We start from the raw sequence: 23,650 nt of genomic DNA on the forward strand, positions 1-23,650 counted from the left end.
CGTCCCTCTGAGGGGAGCCGCCGAGGCGCGCGCGCGCGGGGAGAGGCGCTTTAATCCCCCCCCCGCCCCCCGGCGAGGCAGAATCCCGTCGCGAGGGGGGCTGGATGCCGGGCTGGCTGCTCCCTGAGGGCGGCAAGGGGGCTTCGGCTAGCGGGGGCGGCGCGCCTCCCTCGCCCGGCTCTCAGGGCAGCAGGAAACTCGCGGCTGGCGCTTTCCCTTGCGCGGGGGCCCGGCCGAGCCCCCTCCTCGGATCGGGACAGCGGCTGCGGGGCTCACCTGTCCGGAGGATTTTCCCAAGCGGAACCGAACCGAACCGCGGCTCGCTCTCTCGCTCGCGCGCTCTCGCTCTCGGACTTGGATATATTGTTGGGGAACCGGGACGGATTTCGCCTCCGACCTCTCGGCGTTTGGAAGGAACCTTTGCTATTTTTAGTGTTTCCAAGCCTGCTCGAGCCCATTCATTCCCTCCCCTCCTCTTGGTGGGGGAAGAGTAAACAAGAGACACGAGGACAAAAAGGAATATGATGGTGCCCTGGCTCGCTTTCGCCTTCCTTTGGGGGACTTTCTGTGCTCGTAAGTAACGGGGGGGAGAAAAAGTTTGGATCGTCACCCGGGCTTTTAAAAATTCGATTATTGCTCATGTTAAAATGCGCCAGGAACGAGGAACGAAGCCGGCTCGGAAGGGGAAAAAGGAAGAAAAATCTTGCAAGCGCCCAAACTGGTTTGGAAATATCGAGAGTTGATTCGGTGGGGGAGAGCAAAAAACAACACAACTTTGAGCGCCGTGGGGGCGATTTGCGGCTTTTGTGTTGCTGTTTCTTGCCCCTTCCCCGAGGGGTTCGTTGCAGCCCGGAAGGTTGGGCAGGGGGAGCTTAGGAAATTGGGCAGGCTTCGAAAGGCGTTCTTTTCTTTTGGAGTGTGGCGTTTCCCGCAATGTTGTGTGTCCGGCGTGGACGGAAGGCGTGCAGTTGGAAAACAAAAGAGGAGATCGGTTTGGAAAGAGGCTTTGGGGCGCCGACTCATACGCCAGCAGCTAGCCTGACTCGCGAGGGGCCATGTGTTTGCAGCCTGGGTCTTCGCTCAGGATGGAACCACATGGTCAGTCCGGGCCTGGGATCCGGCTCTTCCCCGGAAGGGTCACGTTTTCTTCGGGGTGTTAAAAACGTATCTTTGAAAGCCTCTCCTCCCCGCAGCGATTTGACTCTTTAGATTGCTTTGGAAGTTCCTTTCTGTGTAGATTTTGCATGCAACTTTTTTATTATCTTGCAGTGGTGCGCTTAAGGCGTGCCTCTGAAATCCGCCTCTCCTCCCGTATCCGTTCATTCCCACCAATGTTTATTTTTTTAAAAAAAAACCTCCATGGGTTTGCTTCCATTCGGTTTTGCTTTTTTAAAAAAAGAATTGGTTCGCGGCTCTCGTGCTCTGTGTGGCTTCCGTCGATTGCAACATTGCACACCGAACACTCCCCCCTGACACGGGTTACAGGACACCAGGGGTTAAATGGACGGATATTTGGGGATGGGGAAGTGAGATTATTCCCGTCCTTTTGCGAGCCTTTTTCAAACTCTCGCTTTAGCTTGATCATTTATTGTTATTTTAAAAATCCGCCCCCCCCCAGCTAAGCATTGTCACTGTACCGAGTCACACGTGGTAAACAAACGGATGAAGCAGTCGAAAGAGTTTCTGGAAAGGCCCTGCTACAGAGTGACTTTCTCCTAAAAGAGTTGCATTGGCATTTGGCTACTGTTAAGGGCCTTTAAAAAAAAAACATTAAATAGCTTTTGTTCGGGAGGCAGCTTCATTTACATTCGAGCCAGCCTGAACAGTGTCTGGCTTTTTGATTTTTTTTCTCCCGGAGAGGGAGAGGAGGGCGGAAAAGAGAGGGGGCTGGTTATAAATCGGGGGGGGGGGGGTAGGGGGGTAGGGAAAGGGATGTGTATTGTAGCGCCATGCGATGCGGGCTGGAACTTTTGTCCAAGATTCCCTCTTGTTATGGAAATGCTGCCACCACATTGATCCCCTGCAAAGCTGCTTTCCCCTCCCCTCTGCGCCCTTACCAGTTCGGAGGGGGGAGGAGGAGGTGGTGGGCTCGGAGCTGGGGAGGGGGCGGTGGCGCCCTCCCCTCCCTTCCCCCCCTTCCCTCTGCTCCGGATCGCCCGGCCAGGCCGGCCTGGGCTCTTCATTGTGTCGCCGGGCTGCCTTTTGGCTTTTGTTGTTTGCTTTCTCCACCGCCTTGTTTGGATGACTTGGGGAGGGGTCCGGGGAGGGGGAGGAAGAAGTCTCCCCCTTGGATTAACGTGGCCGGCGGTTGCGGCTCGCCTAGGCAAAGGCAACCCGCACAAACACAGCACAACACAAATCTCGTGGCCGCGGAATAATAACAACAGGCGCTGACGTAAGCGCCCGGCCCCATAGCGCGGCGTGGATTGATGGATTTGGAGAGCCCGAAGCAGCGGCGCGCTGCGCTCCGGCCCCACGGTGGCTCCGCCCCGCTTCGGTCTGTTAAAGCTGGGGCTCGTGCGAGGAGAAAGGAGAAAAGGCTCTTGCGGGTTGCGTAGCGCGCAGGGCAGCAACCCGCTCCCCTGATCCCCCACCCACCCACCCAAAAAACCCCACAACACAATACAGCCTCTCCTTCCCGCACGCGCCCCTGTTTAGAGTGACCCTTCTTGGTGCTCGCCTGCCACACCGTATCCATTACCATGTAGGGGGAGAAGGAAAAATATTTCTGTGTGTGTGTTGTAGAGTAAGATCACAGTAGCAGAACAGGCTGGTGTTTTTAAAAAGGGTCCCTCAGCTGTTTTCAGCGGGAGCTGTATGTAGGCTGGAATTCAACCCTGCTTTTCCTTTCTTAATCTTTTTTGGGTTTCTATTTAATTTATGTATAGGCAGTGATCACTGAAGAGGGGAAATCCCTCCTTCCATGATAGGAATCCCACTTTAAAACAATCTTGTCTCTTTATCCCCTTTCTCCTGTCGCACTGTTTACCTCTCTTAGGTTTTTCTCCCCCCCCCCCAAGACAACCAGCGTCTCCCCATTTTCTAGATCTGTTTTGGAATCTGCTTTGAAATCGTGGGGAGGGGTTGGGAGTACCAGCAAAGCAGAAGGCTGTGGCAGCGGTGGTGGCGTCTTTCCTGCTGCTGTTGATGCTTAGCTGGTGTTTCTTTGTTCAGGGTACCCATTATATATTCACTGTCACATTGCCTTCTCCCTTTCTCCCTTCTTTGTATTGTAAACAATGCTGTTTTTCAGTTGAGCGGAAAGTTGGAAAGGGAGGATGCCTGCCTCTTTTTTGGGTACGTTTTGTTTCCTTTAAAACACTCAGTGTGTAGCACTGATCAAAGCAACCAAGCAACAATCCTCAATGCTGATGGTGTATTTGCATAGATCTTTCTTTTCTCTTGCAAAGGGTTTGTGAGTGATCCTGTTAAGTGTGGTCTGCACAAGCAAAAGGAGGAGGATGGCTTGGGACTACAATACAGGGATGTGTGTGTGTGACTGTGTGTTTATTACCAGCAATCATGAAATTCAGCATGCCTGTAATCACAAAACGATTCCATTTGCTGGAAGCAGGGTTTGTATTTTTAGCCACTTTTTCTACCATGGATGCCTTTTTAAAAAAGCCTCTAGCTTATATTGCTTACCCACAGATAAGAACCTTTTTCTTTTTGTAATGGTAGCCTGGTTTTTATTAAATGTGCAACAATGCCCACATTTTGAACTCAAATTGGAAGTTGCTTATTGGAAATCACCCTGCAAGGTTGCTTGTATGGGATGTAAGAATGGTATGCTTATATTGACTTTTTGGAAAATTAATTTTAAGAAAACGGAAAGTGCCTGTGCATCTCTTAAATTATGAGAATCCTCTAAGGATGGACAGTCACATCAGAGTGAACAAGAGGGAGTAGTGCTATACATCTGCTTTTATGAATGTCCTTAATTGTGTTTTCTTGATTTTTTTTGTATATTTGTTTTTGCAAGGTATCCTTGTAGCTTTCCAGAAGTGTTCAGTTAGGAAAATGCAATAATGCTGTAAGGTACTGATAGGGAGTGATCCTTCAGTGGTATTGGTCAGTACGCTGCATGTGTGTGTTGTGTGTAGGTGTTTTTAGCACTGTGAGGAAGAGTAGCTATTTAAAAGCAGCTTGACCTCAGTTGCATGTGTGTGGATGATTTCTAGTGATACCTTGGCTGACGGTAGTTTTTTTTTTAAAATCTGTTTTTGTTTCAAGTCTTGGAGTGTCTAAAGCTTTGTTGATGAAAACATTATGTTCATTTCTGCTGTTTTCGTTTCCAAATTTCCTGCAGCCCAAATGTTCAGAAATGGTGTTCTTTTAAAAGTATTGCGTGTGTGAATGTTTTCCCTCCAAAGACAAAGATAATATGGATTATGTGAAAAGGATTTCTGTTGTACAAGGCACATCTTGGCGAAGTAATGCAAAAGTTAAGCTTCATTTTCCCCCTGTTTTTGTAAGCGCTTCACCACACAGCAATGAATTGAATTCCAAACAGATATGTCTCCTCTTTCCCAGAGCTCTGCATTTATCCTCTTGCGGTTGAGGAAAGGAATGAGACCAGCTTCATTAGCTTGCTAATTAAACACAATGAAGTGCTGTGCCAAGGTTAATGGTGCTAGTCTTTAAAAACACAAAACTCTTGAACTAGTGTCCAGGAACCTATTAACAAAAATCTGTTCTTAGATATAGATTATGCCACTCTAAATATCAGGACTCATGACTGGTAGGAACGCTTTCATTAAAAAGGTGTGTTCGTGCACACCAAAACTTTGAGACTAGAATCCTAAGCATATTTGGTTAGGAGTAAGCTGTGGTTAGCCTCAAATTTCTGAGCAAAAAGGGTTAGGATTCTGGTGCAGTTTAGATGTAGAACATATTGTATCCCCAATCTGGGACTCACAGTATAACTGGAAGATGTACAGTTACAGCAGACTTGTTGAAACTAAGCAGGTCTGTGTCTGGCTAGTGCGTGCATGGGGGACTTCCTGGCAAACGTGCAATATCCACGATGGAAGAAATGCAGGATATTTTATGTTCAGGATATATACGATGTCTTAGGTGGGTTTTGAAAAAAGATACATTCAAAGTGGGCATGGCTATCAGTAGCCATTACACCCAAACTGAACTTCCGCATTTTCAAACAGGGGAACAGGTAGACGGCTGCCTTTGCCATGGCTTGATCCAGCCAGAATAATATTTGGGCTTTAAAAAAAAAAAACTTACTGGAATTTGAGATGTTACCATTTTAAAGATGGGGGAAATTAAAGCTGAAAAAACCTGAAATTTGCTCAAGGCAAACAAGTATATTTATGAATTAAGTTTAGAAACATATAAAGATCGTTTCCTGTGTATCATGGCAAAGAGTTAATGGAAAAATCTGCAGAGCTCTACCTTCCCTAACTTTTATTTAACAAATCTACTTTCCCTAACTTTCATTTAACTGTGTACTTTAGAGAGACACGTGTTTGGATTACCTTAATCCCTCCATGTGGCTGCTTTAGTAAGTGTCCATCATTGAGCCTGGAGTGCAGTAGAAGTTGTGTGAAGTGAACGTGGCAGGTGTTGTGGTAGAGAGCTCTCTTTCCTTGCCTCTTGTTCTGGAAAAGTGTCCTGGTTCCTCACTGATCCACCATAAATTCTGGTTCTCCCCCTGCCTCTCTAGTGTGGAGGGAAGTAGGAGACAGTGGGAAACCATACTGTCAGTTTCACATTGGTAGGTGGCCTACATCACAAAACACAAGCCCTCTCACACTCTCTCCTGAAAATGTTGAAGGGGCATCTCCTCTGTTTACATGGTGCATTTTACATCTCCTTCATTCATCCCAAAAGGATCAGGTTGAGTAGCAAGTACCTAGCAATCATACACCTAAACACGGAAAAAGTAAGAACGTTTCTGCAGCAAGTAAAGATTCAAGAAATGCCACAGCTACTCTTTGTGATTTATTCAGGAATTAAGAGCCATTCGCATTTGGAGCAGTGCGATTCATCAGGGTTAGGGGAATTTCATGTAATTGTGCCTAGGTGTGTAGAACAGAGTTCTCTGCTGTCTTAAAGCCAATCTGTTTATTCTGGCACACTCTTTCATAGACAAGAGCCCACTTCATCAGATGCAAGGTTGACAAAGTTATCAATGTAATCTTCCAGTTTGAAGTTCATATTCTATGAATGATCTCTGAGTGAAGCTGATAATGACAACACGGGTGTAGAAGATCATCTGCGGGTTTTTTTTGTTCTCCCTCTGAGGCGGAGGACATCTTGGGTGATTCCCACCATCCAATCAGGGAGGCAGGAACTAACTTTCTTCCTCTTCCTGTCTAGCCTGTGGGACCACCCTCTCTTCAGTTCTGTTCCTGCCTCCAGGGAGAGCAGTTCTGCAGCAGACTAGCTCTGCTGCCTTTTTTTCTCTTTATCTCTTATTTATCTTTCTTCTTCCTCAAATCATTCTTTACCTTACTCCTTACTTACTTCATTACCTTACTCTCCTCCCATTTCCTCTTCTTTTACTCCTCTTGCCAAAGAATGAAAAGAAGAGGACGAGATGGTCTCTAGAGAGTCATCGGACTCTGAGGAAAGCTTCATGGAGAAGAATTTGGGCTGTTCCCATGGAGAGCCATCCTTCCGGTGGCGGGAACAGGCCCAGCCAGCACCAGCATGCCTCTGAGGCTGTATGGGTTCCCTGGCAAGGAGAATATGGGCTGTTCCCATGGAGTGCCGTCCTACCGATGGCGGGAACAGGCCCAGCCGGCACCAACATGCCTCTGAGGCTGTATGTGTTCCCCGGCAAGGAAATGGCCCTGGAAGAGACGCAGGCCTCTCAACAGCCCCCTCTTCCACAGAGGGAGCTTGTTCAAACAGCGTGCCTCAGCCAGCCAGCTGAGAACAGCGCCACCTGGTGGAGCTCAATTTTGGCGGGAAACAACGCAACGCACTTGCCAATCTCCTGGCAGGAGAAACATGGCTGAAACATAATCCAGACACCCAGAGCTCCAGCCGACAAGCCCAGGAGGGCCACGTAAGTGTTCCCCTGAGCGTGTTATATCTCCAGAATTCCTGTCAGCAATTAGACTGACTGTGAGGGAGGAAATCCTGTTACTTTACCAGTCAGAAGCACCTTGGCCCTATAAAGATTCCAGGAATCTCCTCAGCCCTGGCTCCATGTGAATGTGCCCATGCCAATCTCCTGGCTGGAGATTTTACAGCAGGCCTTTCCCCTTTGGATTTAGCCCTGCTTTTACAACAGGATCTAGCCCTGCCTTTCCCTGTCAGATGGGTAATGTATAAAGGGCGCAATTTTGCCGGTGTCTTTGAACCTTTTAACTCTTAAGACTAACCAGGAGAGAGGAAATAGTGGTGTGGTGTCTACCTCCTCCCTGCATGAGTAAGGCTGTAGCTCTGTGGAAGAGCTTCTGCTTTGTATGCAAAAGATCCAGGTTTGTTCCCCATTAACTCCAGTTTAAGAGTTTAGGTAGATGAGGAGAAAAACCTCTTTCTGAGACCCTGGTGACCTGCTGCCAGTCTGAGGAGATAACACTGACCGATGGTCTGAGTCAGAATAAGGCAGTTTGCAACGTTTATCAGTCAGGGATCCCCACGGAGCAGGGGGATCGCCCTCAGATAGAGTTTGTAATGACAGGGAGAAGGATGAATTCCTTCAGATGTGGCAAAGGAAGAAATATCCCTACCAGAGCAGTCAGTCCAGCTGTCAGAATCTGAGGTCTACCAGAATTTACACCTAAGACATTCTCAGCCTTAGAGCTGTAAAAATTAGCCTTGGGGGAGTAGGACCCTTAGACTGGGAATACCAAATCCAGCCCAGGGAAACGAGTCACTTCCTCGTGAAGGTTCCTCAGAAAAGGTCCTCCCATTTCCAGAATATTTGTGGAGAAGGTTCAAGGCTGAGTGTTCTACACCATAAGCCAATTAATAATCCTCAAACTTGGTCCCCCCAAAAAACTGTACTTACTACCTTTCTTTGCTATGAGTTGTTGCAGGTACCTGCGATGGAACCTCCAGTGGCTACTCTTCAGTCATCTGGGCTCTGGTCAGAAGATGGGTAAGGATCAGTCAGAGACCACTTAGACAAGAAGAGAGAGGCCATGCTAACAAGAGCTCACGAGGCCATGACCATGGCTATTAAGGCTACAGCTATTGTCTCTATTGCCTCAAGAGTGTCAGAAGTATGGATCTGGAAACTGATCCAACTCCTCCTGTACAACAATAGCTGCCCCCATTGAAGGGGCAAACAGAAATGTAAGGGTCAATACCTTCAAGGCAGACATCATCCTGGATACATTTACCTTTTTCTTCTAGGATTATGGTCTTGACAGCAGTGACAAGCTGGCACACTTGAGTAAGAGCATGGCCAGCAGATTCACACTCTAAAAATATCATCCTGGCTTACCTCTTTCAGAGAGACAAGCTATTTGGGGGTGCCCTGGGAAAGATCTAGATTGAGACCTAGGACAGAAGAATGTGTTGCCAAAAACACTCAAACAATCTGAGAGGAGATCCATTGGACCTCAGCCTTTTATTCATAACACGCACTACTAAGGTCCAGACAAGATTCCAAATGGCCATCCTGAGGTTAATCTAGGCAACCCTTTAATAAGGGGGGTCTTTTTAAGACCACACTTGTAGTATAGCGGTTAAATAACTGAACAGTGATGCAGTCCTCTGCAGGTTTACTTCTCACTGCTGCCATGAACTTTCCATATGGTCTTGGATAAACCAGTCCTCTCAGTCCCAGCTCTCCAGCTGTATTGTGGGGATAATGCTTACCTTTTCCCAAGATCAAACAGACAGTTCTCCACACGGGGAAAGAGATCAACCTTAATACCCAGATCTCTAAGACAGAACTTGCTAGCTGTCCCGTGAGAGGCCAACTACTCTTTACCATCAAGCTTAGGTTGACAAGCAGGCAGGCCTTACACATAGTCTCACAAGGCTATTCCATACAATTTGAAAGCTGCCCTCCAGAAAGGGGTCTACTCAATCTTCTTCTCAGTCCCTAAAAAGAATAGGGACTGGAGGGTGTTATTAGACCTCAAGTTTTTTGAACAAGTTTATCAAATTATATCACTTCTGAGTGGAGACTCTGGGCTCAGTCGCAGTGACTAATCAATCAGAAGAACACATGACATCTACAGATCTCACAGAGACATACCTCCATGTACCAATTCTGACAGCCCATCAAAATTATCTAAGATTTTATGTTTAAAAAAAAAAAAATTAAAAATAAAAATTGGCAGTTCTGAGCCATCCTGTTTTGGCCTGTCCGTCACACCGAGAGTATTTACAAAATTCATGATCAACCTCATCATATGTTTCAGAGACAGGGGGTATTCATGTTCACTTGTACCCAGATGATCTCCTGATCGGTTCAAGAGAAAATCTCACCACAACACTCAATTCACCATTCAGTCCCTACAAGCTTGAACACCTGGGTTAGATCACAGTCACCAAAAGGGTTTTTTCTATCCCTCACCAAAGAAAAGGTCAGGAAGACCAAACTGCTGACTAAGACTGTCATCAGAGTGCATAATCACTTCTCACAACACTACTGAAACTGATGGGTTTGCTAGTTGCTACCTACAATGCAATACCTTTGGGGTCGTCTATAGGCAAGACCACTTCAGACCTTTCTTAGATCTCATTAACAACAGATCATGGAGAAGACAGATCTTCCCATTCAGATACCACTTCAGATCAAAACCCATCTGAGCTAAGGTCACCAACCCAATACAAAGCAAAAGATTCATGATCCCTCGAGAACAACAAATATTTACAGGTGTAAGAATCAGGTTAGGCATGTCTCCCTATCAATGACGTAGGAAGGGGAGCAATTTGTCTGGCCCTGCTCCAGTTCAGAGCTCTGTATGGACAAGGTTGCAGACAAAATATATATAAACAAGCAGGGGGGATTCAAGACCTTGAAGTGACACAGGTGGCAGCAAGGATACTTACCTGGGAGGATGGTCATCTAGCTTCAATCAGAACTGTACACATCAAAGGCATATCCAATGCCCGGGCAGACTGGCTGAGGGGACAATGGGAATAGTCCCTTAAGAAACATCTCATAACATTGCACTTCACAACACCTCATGAACCTGTGTGCGCCCCAACACAGCCATCAACTACCGGGGTACATGACAAAATTTGTTCTACTCACAAGCAGATGCCCTGACATTGCAGTGGCCATTAGGCCTCCTCTATGTATTACTACCCTTACCAGTAACAGACCATGCCTTTCCACCCTCCAACAGATGGTGATATTTCCACCTTTTACCCTACTGACCTCTTCGGTCAAGTTACAGCAGGGGCCGATTTGGCTCTCTCATTTAGACTTATTCTGCTTAACCGTGTGGAAATAGAAAGGGACACCTTCCTAAGATGGGGATATTCCCGAGAGGTGGCCAACACTCTCCTAGCATTCAGAAAATAGTTTATGCTCAGAATTTACAACTCTTATTGGGAAGCCCTCACTCAGTAGACATTTTACACAGCCCTGACCAAGCATCCATTTGAACCAGTCAAGGATGTTCCCCTGAGAAGGCCGAGAATGAAGACTATCTTCCTTATTATGTTCGCGTCTGCCAGAAGATTTAGTCAGACCTGAACTCTGTATCTTTCCCAATAGTAAGGTGATGCCTCGTGCTGTCTTCCAAAACCGTATTCCAAACTGCATAGTTTGCAAGAGATGAGGCTACCATATTTATACCTGTACCCTAAATAGACGAGGGAGAGGCTCTGACACAACCTAGATGTCAGAAGGAGGATTAAGGCCTCTGCTCCGAATAGTGCAAATTAGAAAGTCAGTCTTACTGTTCTTAAATATATCTCATCTCAGTTTAGGGAAGAAAATGTCTTCAGCAGCAGTAGGTGCCAATAGCAAAACATACACTATCGAAACTCCTAAAAACTCTTTTCGCAGAGGTTCCTTGTGGAATACCAGCTCACTCTTTGAGCAATGCTACTACCAGTGCAGCGTTACACGGGAACACTTTTGTAGAAGAAGGCTACAAGTTTGTCAGTCTTGACCTTATTAAGATGCTACAAATCGAATCTATATGATTCAGCGGACACCGACTGTAGTGGAAAAGTACTGCAGTGCATGATCATGGACGAAGACCACATCCCACCCAGAAACTGGAAACTGCTTTGGGAGCACCCAAGATGTCCTCCGCCTCAGAGGGAGAACGGACCTTTGGACACTTACCGTGAAGGGTCCTTCTCCTCTGAGGAAAGGAGGACATCTTGCCCTCCCCGGGTCTCCGTCCTTCTCTACCCTGCTGCCTCATTCTTATACCTCCTCCGGGTTATGCTTTATTTACAGTACATGTTAATGCAACAGGTGTTTTTTCTCTCAGTATTAACAGTTGCTGAATGATAAATTCAATGTTACTGCTTTGTGGAGTCACCTGAACTGAAGAGAGGGTGGTCCCACAGGCTAGACAGGAAGAGGAAGAAAGTTAGTTCCTGCCTCCCTGATTGGATGGTGGGAATCACCCAAGATGTCCTCCTTTCCTCAGAGGAGAAGGACCCTTCACGGTAAGTGTCCAAAGGTCCGTTCTTCTGTAGCATAAATAATGACAAATCAGAATAAAACATATATCCTTCATCTTCATACCTGCTTAAAGTACTTACAGTGCAATCCTAATCAATATAATAATAATATTTGATTTATATACCGCCCTTCAGGACAACTTAATGCCCACTCAGAGCAGGTTACAAAGTATGTTACTATTATTCCCACAACAAAACACCCTGTGAGGTGGGTGGGGCTGAGAGAGCACTGAGAGAGCTGTGACTCGCCCAAGGTCACCCAGCTGGCTGCAAGCGGAGGGGTGGGGAATCAAACCCCGTTCTCCAGATTAGAGCCCTGCCACTCTTAACCGCTACACCAAACTGGCTCTCAGTGGGTTTAGACTGGAGTAACTCTGCTTAGGATTTGCACTGTTAAGTTAGTAAAAAGTGTTCTGATTAATGAAGGTGCCATTGCGCTTCTGAAGGACACGAAGGACAATGACTCTGTATTTTTCACATGTAAAAGACATACACACAAAGGTAAGCGTATACATCTGATGTCAGAGCATGTGCCAAGAAGTTGGGATCAGTAATGAGAAAATAGGTGTTTGTTGCTAGTTACAATGCAAAGCTGGGAGATAAATAGCTCATTGTGTGCTAGGAAGTTCTCCTGGACTGTGTTACTTTATATTGTAGTCAGGGTACTCTGTGACTGAATGCTCATTTGTTCAGTTTTTTTAAAAAAATCAACCCTAACCTGCCGAAAACTAGCATTTGGGAGATAAGGTTTAGTTAAAAATCTTCTTCCTGTACACAAAGGTCTTTTTTTTAAATAAAAAAATACAGTTGATCACTATTCAGTGCTGATATACAAACAGAAGGTGACTTACTTATGATTATAGGAACAAGACCCAAATCTTGCTCTTCTACTACAGGCCAACACAGCTACCCACCTGAAACTGGGTGGATCATTGGACTGCATGTCACACCTTCTCCCCTTTCATGTTATGAATTTCCCTCTGTTTCCTTTAACCGTGTTGGCTCCTTTATTGATTAGGGTTTGAAGCAGGTTTACTGTAATTCGGTTCAGCCTTGTGCCAGCGTGAGCCTTAATGACGATTTAATCCAGGGGAGGGGTTAGAGAAGGGTGCATTCTTTCCCCACAACCTGCTTAGTGCACCACATCCTGAAAATACAGGCCTTGGACAAGCACTCTGGAACTCCTCTTACTCTGGTGAAAAGCAAAGCCCTTGCTGGACTGGTGGATTTAAAAGAAATTTGTGTAGGCAAATCCTTTGATCTTTCAGCTCATTTATCTTTGCAAAGCGCTTCTCCGAGAATTATAGAACTATTTACACATTGACAAAGAGACTGCTGTTGATTTCATGTTTTGTATTTTTTTTTTAAAAAAACCTGCATGTGAATTATATCTTCAAAGTCTGTAGCTGAATGAATGGTGCGTTTTCAGTTCTAGGTCAGCTGCAAGGAGCAGTTGTGGGCTTGAAAGAGTGATTTTGGGAGTTGTTGTTGTAGCCTCCTTGGCTCAGTCATTTTCTGTATAACAAAACCTTAACGGAAGAGTTGGAGGAAAAACACGGGATAATGGGGGGTAGGCGCTTTATCTCCTTCATCTTTACTCCCATCTCTGTCTGATTTTGGAAATTAATATCTTACATGATTTGTGCAATACTGGACGTTTTATTTGTTGGTCTTTCTTGTTTGTTTGATCTTCTCCTTGTTAACTGCGTGTATTGTGCTTGCAGCTAAACGTATGAAGTTGCCTTGCACTGAGCTAGAACCTTGGTCCATAGCTTGGTTACCCCCTCTTCTCTACTTTGTTGTGCAAAGACTTCCCAGAAGAGCATTTTTCTCGGCTGTGCCACTGAGATCCTTTGAACTTTCCGTGGGCTTTCTTAGAGTTTATTATGGTTCTTCCTTATAGGGGTACGGTCTCCTGTAACCGTGGCTGAAAGTAGGAAGCTCAGTGATTTATAACTAATGGGCTCCAGAGATCTGGTTGTGTGGCCAACTTCTGATAAATAGTCCTGTCTGTACAAACTTAACAACAAACTTTCACAAGGTTGCAACATCTCTTTTGTCAACCAGAAAGCCATGTTGTGGTTTTCCCAGTCTCAGTTCACAATGGTGATCTTTTGTGTGTTCATTGTTCTGCAGTCACACTGCTTGTGTGAATCAAGCAAGGTTTGGGGGGGTTTTTTTTGGCAAACATCAGCTGCCCATATTGATGTATTTATTTTATTTATTAAAACAATTATACCCTACCTTACCACATGGCTCAAAGCAGCTTACAATACGTAATGAAAAACATCCAGTGACAATAAAACCCCAGCTTTATAAAACATAACCACGTGTAACACTGTAATCGGCTTTAAAGATGTGTGTCCTATTACCCCAGTCTGTTGGGAATTTCTAAACAAGGCAACTTCTCTTCTGCTTCTAGGCGTCTTCTCTACTGTTGGAGCACAACATGATGTCCCTCTTGCATTCGTTTATGTCACACCTGTTAATTGTTCCAGCTCAAACAATAGCATGTAATCATACGAATGGCAAAGTTACTTTCAGATATCCCTGGATATCATGTGTACAAGCTTCTCTTTTTGGGTTGGTGTGTCTGATTCTAGTTCTCTTGTGACAAACGGGAGGAGGAGAGATTATTGAAAACATGCTAGGCAAATGAATGCTGAATACTGTAATAACATCCAGATTTGTTATAAACCATAATCCTATATAATAACTGTTCTCTGCAAAAAGTTAAAGGGTCAGGGTGGTTGAAATTCAACTCTGTTTAGGTCAGACTCTATGATTTGTGAATGAGCTTAACAAAAACTAGAAATTCATTATGTCTTGTGGGTATGATCAGATGGTATGAACCATCCTGGTGTAAAGAGAAACTAGTTTTGGGAATCTCCCTGAACTTGTTATCTCTCCCCTGGAATTCCTGGTGCAGTGGAGTGCAGCAAACCAATTAGTTCCTTATGGTTTTCAGCAAACCATAGTTAACTATTACAGCAAACTATAATTTGCACTTGTAAAGAAGAGGTGTGGTGGAGAGTGCCCTCAAGTCATAGCTAACTTATGGCAACCCCTTAAGGGCTTTTCCTCGCAAGGAGCTAACAGAGATGGTTTGCTATTGCCTGCCTCTGCAACCCTGGTCTTCCTTGGAAGTCTCCCATCTAATTATTAACCAAGGCCGACCTTGCTTAGCTTCTGAGATCTGATGAGGTCAGGCTCACCTGGGCTATCCAGGTCAGGGCATAAAGAAGAGGAGAAGCATATATTTTAATCTGAGTTCCTTGGAGGAAGTGCAATAAAAAAGTGCTAAATAAAAATAGAGGGGGATTGGGCCAAGGTTACCCAGAGAACTTCACGGCAGTTTGGAGCTGAATCAGCATCTTTCTGGTCCTAATCGGACAATCATACTCTTACACCACACTGACTTGTCGCAGCAGAAGGAAGAGGAAAGATTTGTGAACCCAAAACACATTCATGTAGTACCAAACCATGATTTACATGTTTTGTCTGAAGTGCCTTCAAATGTGTCCTGTACCTGCTTTTCCCCAGTTATAAATGAAGCATGTGGTAGCAACCTAGATATCAATTTGTTTTTTTTTAAATTGTATTGTGTGTTTTCAGTCTTGGTTAGCTTGTTCCAATACCTTTGAATGCTTCTAGGTCAGGACTTCTGCTAAAAAAATTATATACAAGAATAATAAGGCTGAGACATCTGCAGAGCTATCATAGAGTTAAGATGGACCAGTGGGCTTACTCTTACCATGCACTCTCACGGGGAGTAGATTTCTTTTCTATTCCATTATTGGTGGCATCAGGGACTGAACTCTGCCACTAGAGCATAAGAATTCTAGCTTCAGGGCTTTTTTTCAGCTGGAACATGGTGGAATGGCGTTCCGGCACGTCTTGAAAATGGTCACATGGCCGGTGGCCCCGCCCCCTGATCTCCAGACAGAGGGGAGTTCAGATTGCCCTCCGCGCCACTCCAGCGGCGAGGAGGGCAATCTGAACTCCCCTCTGTCTGGAGATCAGGGGGCGGGGCCACCGGCCATGTGACCATTTTCGCCGAGGGCGATATAAACTTTAATAAACACCCCCCCTTGTTCCAGCTGACCCAAGGTGATGTCATTGCACGGTCCTGGGAGCGTGCATGCATTTTGTGCACATATGGTACCGGGGCACCACCTCCTGCCAGGAGTTGCCCCCTGTGCTGGCAACCCACTGAGTTCCACCACCTCTTTTCCCAGAAAAAAGGCCCCGCCTAGCTTCAAGCTTAAGGTTTTCTTAATAAATAAATGGAATCGCATCCATTTTCTGAAATGACTGCAAGGACGAATTTATTTTTGTACCTTTCTAAAACGACATTGGCTCGATAATAGGAATGCACTGCCCTGAGGTGGGCGAGAACTTATTTGCTGGGGAATAAAATAGGAAGCTCCTGTATTGGGAGCCAAGCCTTTGGCCTAGCTAGCCTGCTAAGGTCTGCTGTATTTAGCAGCAGCTTCCCAAGGCCTCTGTGCTCTTTCCCAGGCTTTTCTGCTTGGAATCTTGTAACTGGAGTGCCTGGGGATAAAGCCTGAAATGGTCAGCATACAAAGGATGTGCTCTGCTTCTGAGCTCCGGGGATTTACGTTGCGGTCCTCCCAGGCTTTCCTCTGCCTATACTGAACAGCGAGAGCTTTTAAAAATTATTTCCTCAATGCCTTTTCACTGATCCAACCTGCTTCTGCACCTTTGTTTACTCTTTAGTGCAGGCTTTGGTTTTTGATCCATAATGCTTATGAAGCAATGTAAATTGTAGCTGTGGTTTTTTTTAAAAAAAATGATAAAAACAGGAGGAGAGGAGACAGCAAAGTTGCATTTTCTTCCTAAAGTAACGTGAGATGTTCATATGTGTTATGCATTAATGAACGTTAAGTGGCATAATCAGAATCTTCTAATTCCTGTTCATTAGAGTGGAAGGAGAGGAGGGTATATTGCCGCGCTCCTTTCCCTCTGCTCTGCTTGTTACTGATATCTTCTATTGATAACTAGGACAGTGAAGCACTAACATGGATGATGTCAAGGCCCTTCTCAAGTAAAGAAACTAAATACGGTGTTATTAAAGTTGCAAAGGTGCCACGGCGTTGGTATCAGGACAGGTTGCCACCTTTGGACATTCTATAATCAAATACCCCAAAGCATTTGCTATAGGCTGGGTTTCTGCATCTCTTTTCTTGTCGGGTTTCCTTGTTCGCCCATGCTGGATGTTTTCTCACAGAGCTTTGATCTCCATACCCAAGAATAACAACAACAGTGGATTTATATACCGCCCTTCAGGACAACGGAACACCCACTCAGAACAGTTTACAAAGTATGTTATTATTATCTTCATGACAATCACCCTGTGAGGTGGATGGGGCTGAGAGAGCAGGAAGAGCTGTGACTGTCCCAACGTCACCCAGCTGGCTTCAAGCGGAGGAGTGGGGAATCAAACCCAGTTCTCCTAATTAGAGTCTTGCTGCTCTTAACCACTACATCAAACTATCTTATCTCTAAAATCAACCAAACTAGGAGGCTTAAAGGGAGCTGGGGAGCCCGGGATTGCAGGCTGTCGCCCTGACTTCGGTCCCAGCTAATAGAGTGGAAAAGTCCAGAAATATACAGTGAAAGGTTTTGGTAAAGAAAAATCAGCACACCTTTTGCAGCGTGAAGTACTGGCTCTTAAGGCATTTCAAAAGGTTGGTGAGTATCGAGAAATGTGCCGATGAGATCTTACAGTAGGACTTTTCAGCAAGCCTTCAAAAGAACTGAATGCTAAGGCCCTGTTGCCTGCATGCCTGATTATGAATTCCCTGTAAGCACATAGCTGACCATTGTTGGACACAGGAATGTGGTCCAGATGATACTAGAACTGGTTCAGGAAGGGTCCCCCCCCCTTAAAATACGTTATTAGAAAGGGATAAAAACATCTCCGTGGTTGCAAGAAAGAAGTGGGATGAGGAGGGGCTGTGAGTTGTCTTACGTGTTTTTGTTAGACTGGAGTAACTCTGCTTAGAATTGCTCTGTCAATCCCTTGCTCCCAGAGTGACGTATGGTTCAAGAATGACCTTTGGCTGAAGTTTATACGATGCAGAATGTTGCGTTTCTGGTGGGCAGTTTCCATTCCTGCTGATGTCACTTCCTGCTGACAGATGCATGTTTGAGCTCCCTATTTTTTAAATTAAGTTGCTTCCCTTTCCTCTGCTCTCCATCGCATTTATATAGAATATTTTATGTGGATTGAGTTGTTCAAATAAGCCGTCTTCGCAGTTCTTGGCAACAGCTGTGTAAGGTAGATTAGTACTGTTCCCCACCCCACCCCTATTTATGAATGTTCCACAGCCAAAATTCTCTTTTGAGTGCATTAAGTGTTTGTGAACTATTCGATGAAAGAAAACAATCTAGTAGGATTTTGGTTGAGATGAAATTCAAACTAGCTTAGTGTAGTGGTTGGGGTGATGGACTAGGATCTGGGAGAAACAGGTTCAAATCCCCACTCAACCATGAAAGCTTGATGTGTGGCCATGGGCCAGTCACACACACACACACACACACACTCTCCCTCTCTCTCTCTCTCTCTCAACCTAGCCTACCTCACAGGGTTGTTGTGAAGGTAAAATTAAGAAAAGGAGACCAATGTATGCCAGCCTGAGCTCCTTGGAAGAGAGTGAAGGAACGAACGAACGAATGAATGAAATGAACTGGGAATTCCAGCGTGTTGCTCTTTTACAATGCCACCATTGACATGAAGTGTGGTCCATTTTAGTTGCAGAAGTAAGACTTGCCTCAATATCCTGTAAGGAACATGGCAGCACTGTATCCAAAATAAAAGTGTTGCAGTGTTTCGAAGACTGGCCATGTTTATTTCAGTATGAGATTTTGTGAGTCATAGCTCACTTCTGCAATGCTCAGCCATGTCAAGTCGGTCTGAAGTATAACAGGCCTCATCCAGCCCACCTAGGGTTTCCAGGCCAAGCAACCAGTGAGAGGGGAAAACCAGAGAGTTTCAGACAGTTCCTTGACCTACCGTTTGCCACTTGCGAGTTTTTCCTGGAAGTAACACAGAAATACGGCTGACATTGCCAACTTAAAAAAAAAATTCTCTCGGGGCAGCTGGGGCTGCAGGCAGGTCCACCTCATTTTAAAGAACACAAAATAACAGCACTTTCCTATCATAGATGTGGTTTCAGTGATGATTAAAATGTGTTTAAGTGAGGTAAGTAGTTACATAGCAGACTGGGAAGGCAGGTTCATGTCTAACCTAAACAAGGTGATGGACAAGCATCTGCTCCAAAGTTTACTTGCACAGCTGGCCTAGTAGCAGAGGTTATGACTCTCACAGTGCAATCCTAAAGTGAGTTACTCCCATCTAAGCCCATTGATTTCAATGGGCTTAGACTGGAGTAACTCTGCTTACGATTGCGCTGTCAGTTCCTTCTTCCCAGAGAGAAGTATGGTTCAAGAATGACCTTTGGCTCAAGTTTCCATGACGCGGAATGTTGGGCGGCTTCCATTCCTACTGATGTCACTTCCTGCTAACAGATGTGTGTTTGAGCTCCCTGTTTTTTATTTGGGTTGCTTCCCTTGCTTTTGTCCTCCTTCGGCAGGAAGGCCATGAAGTGAGGCATACAAATACAGAACATTTCTAGCAAACTGATTGTCAAACATCATTAAAGTGTGTGTGTGTGTGTTCACACATGATGACAAGATGAAAGAACCTCATGCTGAGAACACCAAATCTGGGTTTGCTAAATTGTAGACACTCGATAGAAAGTTGTCGGCAGTCCCAGCTGTATGATGGTGGGTGGGGGGGACTCTATGATAACCTTTTTATCACATTCTTGTATTGCATTTTAGATGTAATGATTTAGGTAGAGCAAAAACAGTGGCACAATTGAGAGTGCGGGGAAGAAGTGAGGTCGGCGGGGTTAGTCATGTAAGAAACGGGGAAAGGCAGGAAGATAAGAGCAATATACTCACTGTTGATAATTCCAGAACGGGTAGCCCTCCAGGGACATGATCCCCGGAAAAGTAGCATAGAAATTTCCAAAACCCCTTCCCCACAAAACAGAGTCCATTTAATCAGATCTGCTCACAGCATATGACGAAAGAGTGCTGTGCCTCATAAAAAGCTTATGCTGCAATGAAATTTGTTAGTGTTTCAGGGGCCACAAGTCCCTTACTTATCCCCCCCCCTTATTTTAATGTAGCTAATGATCTGTTTATTATTTTGCTATGTAGTGGTGAAGGATGATAGGTGTAACTGAATTAAAATGCGAATAGAGCGGAAAAAAATAGGTGGATACTTGGTGGTGGTGGGGGGGGGGGACCCTGCTTTGTGAAAAGCAAGTTTTCAGGTGTAAATATAATTCATTGGGCAGGAGTGAATAACTAAACTTGCAGTCTGTGCATGCTTGCTTGAAAATAAGTCTCATGGAAATCAGTTGATCTCAGATCTGGCTGTGCTTGTCTATTGCTCTAACTTTTGTACAGTTGAGGGCTTTTACTTCTTCCCCTGCATATGTTCCATCTGCACAGACACGCTGCCTCCTGGACCTGCCGCACCACTGGACAAGCATGGAAATTGCCTGAGTGTTGAAAACACTGCTGTAGTTGCAATGCAACATAGTTTTCCAGCCGTACCTCCTTTTCATTCCTACCCTCTTACTCTGGAATCCTGTAACATGAAAAACCAAGCAGGTTCCTAGTACTTTTAAAAATTTTCTTCTTAAAAGAAAGAAGCCAAAGAGAAGTATCTGTGTTAGTCTCCTGGAAGCAAAACAAAAGTCCAGTGGCACCCCGAAGACTTAACAATACTTTATTCCATTATAAGCTTCCATAAGTCAGAGCTCAGTTCTTCACATACAGTGGGAAGAAAGAAAACAATTTCCCCTCGTTTTCACAGAAAAAAGTACAGAAGGAGAGGGGGAAAGGGGGTAGGATGATGGGAGTGCCAGTGGTAACACATGCAAAACAAAAGTATGTTAAGTTTCTTATATGGTCTAGCCTTCTCCTGGAGTAAAATCTGGACATGGTGTGTGGTTCTATGACTGGCACACAATGGTATTTGCCAAAAATCCTCTCTTTTGTTCTGGGGAGGAATGTCTTTCCGCTCCAGAATGTGAATTCTTGCAGCCGAGACAACACATGTTCTCAAGTTGGTACGCCAATATTCTTGATCACTTGCACATCTGCGTGGTGGCAGCTCTGAGCAATTCATGAGACTCCCCCCAAACACCTTGTGTCTGGTGGCAGTAAGCACAGTTTCTTATAATATCTTATGTTTCCTTTATTTTGACATGTCCTGTTTTGGTTTTTTTAAAAATCCAGAAATATAAATCCTGTGGGTGAATGTACGGTTTGAGTTGCTTAGGGTGATAGGATTTTGCTTCAGCCACGAGGAAGGCAAGAGAGTATCATGCTGAAGTGATGATTGTATTTAATATACTTTGTGGTCCTTCTCAGAGTGTGGTGTGGCTGACCTTAAGGCGATTCATAACACTTGAGCCTTTAAAAAAAAAAAAGGAAACAGGTGGGCTGGTTTAACCATTACGAAAGGGAAGCGTTTTTAAATGGTTCTCATCACTTTCAAAATTATATATACACATGATAAGGGACCTGTATTATGATGGAATAACTGTGATCACTTTAAATAAATACCATTTAATAATCCTGAAGAATTGTTCGTCCACCTATGCTTACGTTGGTCATTTTGGGCACATAACTGCCTGATCTTCTTTTCCAGTTCACTGCCTGATTGCAATTCTTATCAATAATAGCACTTTATGGTGTTCATAGTGCTATGTATGCATTATTTCAGTAATTCGGTCATTCTTGGTTCTCCCTCTGAGGCGGAGGACATCTTGGGTGATTCCCACCATCCAATCAGGGAGGCAGGAACTAACTTTCTTCCTCTTCCTGTCTAGCCTGTGGGACCACCCTCTCTTCAGTTCTGTTCCTGCCTCCAGGGAGAGCAGTTCTGCAGCAGACTAGCTCTGCTGCCTTTTTTTCTCTTTATCTCTTATTTATCTTTCTTCTTCCTCATCATATGTTTCAGAGACAGGGGGTATTCATGTTCACTTGTACCCAGATGATCTCCTGATTGGTTCAAGAGAAAATCTCACCACAACACTCAATTCACCATTCAGTCCCTACAAGCTTGAACACCTGGGTTAGATCACAGTCACCAAAAGGGTTTTTTCTATCCCTCACCAAAGAAAAGGTCAGGAAGACGAAACTGCTGACTGAGACTGTCATCAGAGTGCATAATCACTTCTCACAACACTACTGAAACTGATGGGTTTGCTAGTTGCTACCTACAATGCAATACCTTTGGGGTCGTCTATAGGCAAGACCACTTCAGACCTTTCTTAGATCTCATTAACAACATGATCCCTCGAGAACAACAAATATTTACAGGTGTAAGAATCAGGTTAGGCATGTCTCCCTATCAATGACGTAGGAAGGGGAGCAATTTGTCTGGCCCTGCTCCAGTTCAGAGCTCTGTATGGACAAGGTTGCAGACAAAATATATATAAACAAGCAGGGGGGATTCAAGACCTTGAAGTGACACAGGTGGCAGCAAGGATACTTACCTGGGAGGATGGTCATCTAGCTTCAATCAGAACTGTACACATCAAAGGCATATCCAATGCCCGGGCAGACTGGCTGAGGGGACAATGGGAATAGTCCCTTAAGAAACATCTCATAACATTGCACTTCACAACACCTCATGAACCTGTGTGCGCCCCAACACAGCCATCAACTACCGGGGTACATGACAAGATTTGTTCTACTCACAAGCAGATGCCCTGACATTGCAGTGGCCATTAGGCCTCCTCTATGTATTACTACCCTTACTAGTAACAGACCATGCCTTTCCACCCTCCAACAGATGGTGATATTTCCACCTTTTACCCTACTGACCTCTTCGGTCAAGTTACAGCAGGGACCAATTTGGCTCCCTCATTTAGACTTACTCTGCTTAACCGTGTGGAAATAGAAAGGAACGCCTTCCTAAGATGGGAATATTTCTGAGAGGTGACCAACACTCTCCTAGCATTCAGAAAACAGTTTATGCTCAGAATTTACAACTCTTATTGGGAAGCCCTCACTCAGTAGACATTTTACACAGCCCTGACCAAGCATCCATTTGAACCAGTCAAGGATGTTCCCCTGAGAAGGCTGAGAATGAAGACTATCTTCCTTATTATGTTCGCGTCTGACAGAAGATTTAGTCAGACCTGAACTCTGTATCTTTCCCAATAGTAAGGTGATGCCTCGTGCTGTCTTCCAAAACCGTATTCCAAACTGCATAGTTTGCAAGAGATAAGGCTACCATATTTATACCTGTACCCTAAATAGACGAGGGAGAGGCTCTGACACAACCTAGATGTCAGAAGGAGGCTTAAGGCCTCTGCTCCGAATAGTGCAAATTAGAAAGTCAGTCTTACTGTTCTTAAATATATCTCATCTCAGTTTAGGGAAGAAAATGTCTTCAGCAGCAGTAGGTGCCAATAGCAAAACATACACTATCGAAACTCCTAAAAACTCTTTTCGCAGAGGTTCCTTGTGGAATACCAGCTCACTCTTTGAGCAATGCTACTACCAGTGCAGCGTTACACGGGAACACTTTTGTAGAAGAAGGCTACAAGTTTGTCAGTCTTGACCTTATTAAGATGCTACAAATCGAATCTATATGATTCAGCGGACACCGACTGTAGTGGAAAAGTACTGCAGTGCATGATCATGGACGAAGACCACATCCCACCCAGAAACTGGAAACTGCTTTGGGAGCACCCAAGATGTCCTCCGCCTCAGAGGGAGAACGGACCTTTGGACACTTACCGTGAAGGGTCCTTCTCCTCTGAGGAAAGGAGGACATCTTGCCCTCCCCGGGTCTCCGTCCTTCTCTACCCTGCTGCCTCATTCTTATACCTCCTCCGGGTTATGCTTTATTTACAGTACATGTTAATGCAACAGGTGTTTTTTCTCTCAGTATTAACAGTTGCTGAATGATAAATTCAATGTTACTGCTTTGTGGAGTCACCTGAACTGA

The 23,650-nt window shown here is 45.0% G+C and overlaps 1 protein-coding gene across 1 annotated transcript in view; it reads left to right on the plus strand.

Moving 5' to 3' along the window:
• Positions 1-280: 280 nt before the first annotated feature.
• ACVR2B (activin A receptor type 2B) overlaps positions 281-23,650 on the plus strand; it is a 156,540-nt gene continuing 133,170 nt past the window's right edge. The window contains exon 1 of the mRNA XM_054991009.1: positions 281-573. Within this exon, the coding sequence (XP_054846984.1) occupies positions 522-573 (52 nt within the window). The 5' untranslated portion in view covers positions 281-521. The remainder of the gene's footprint in view (positions 574-23,650) is intronic.

The sequence above is a fragment of the Eublepharis macularius genome, chromosome 11, assembly GCF_028583425.1.
Source record: "Eublepharis macularius isolate TG4126 chromosome 11, MPM_Emac_v1.0, whole genome shotgun sequence".
Lineage (NCBI taxonomy): Eukaryota > Metazoa > Chordata > Lepidosauria > Squamata > Eublepharidae > Eublepharis > Eublepharis macularius.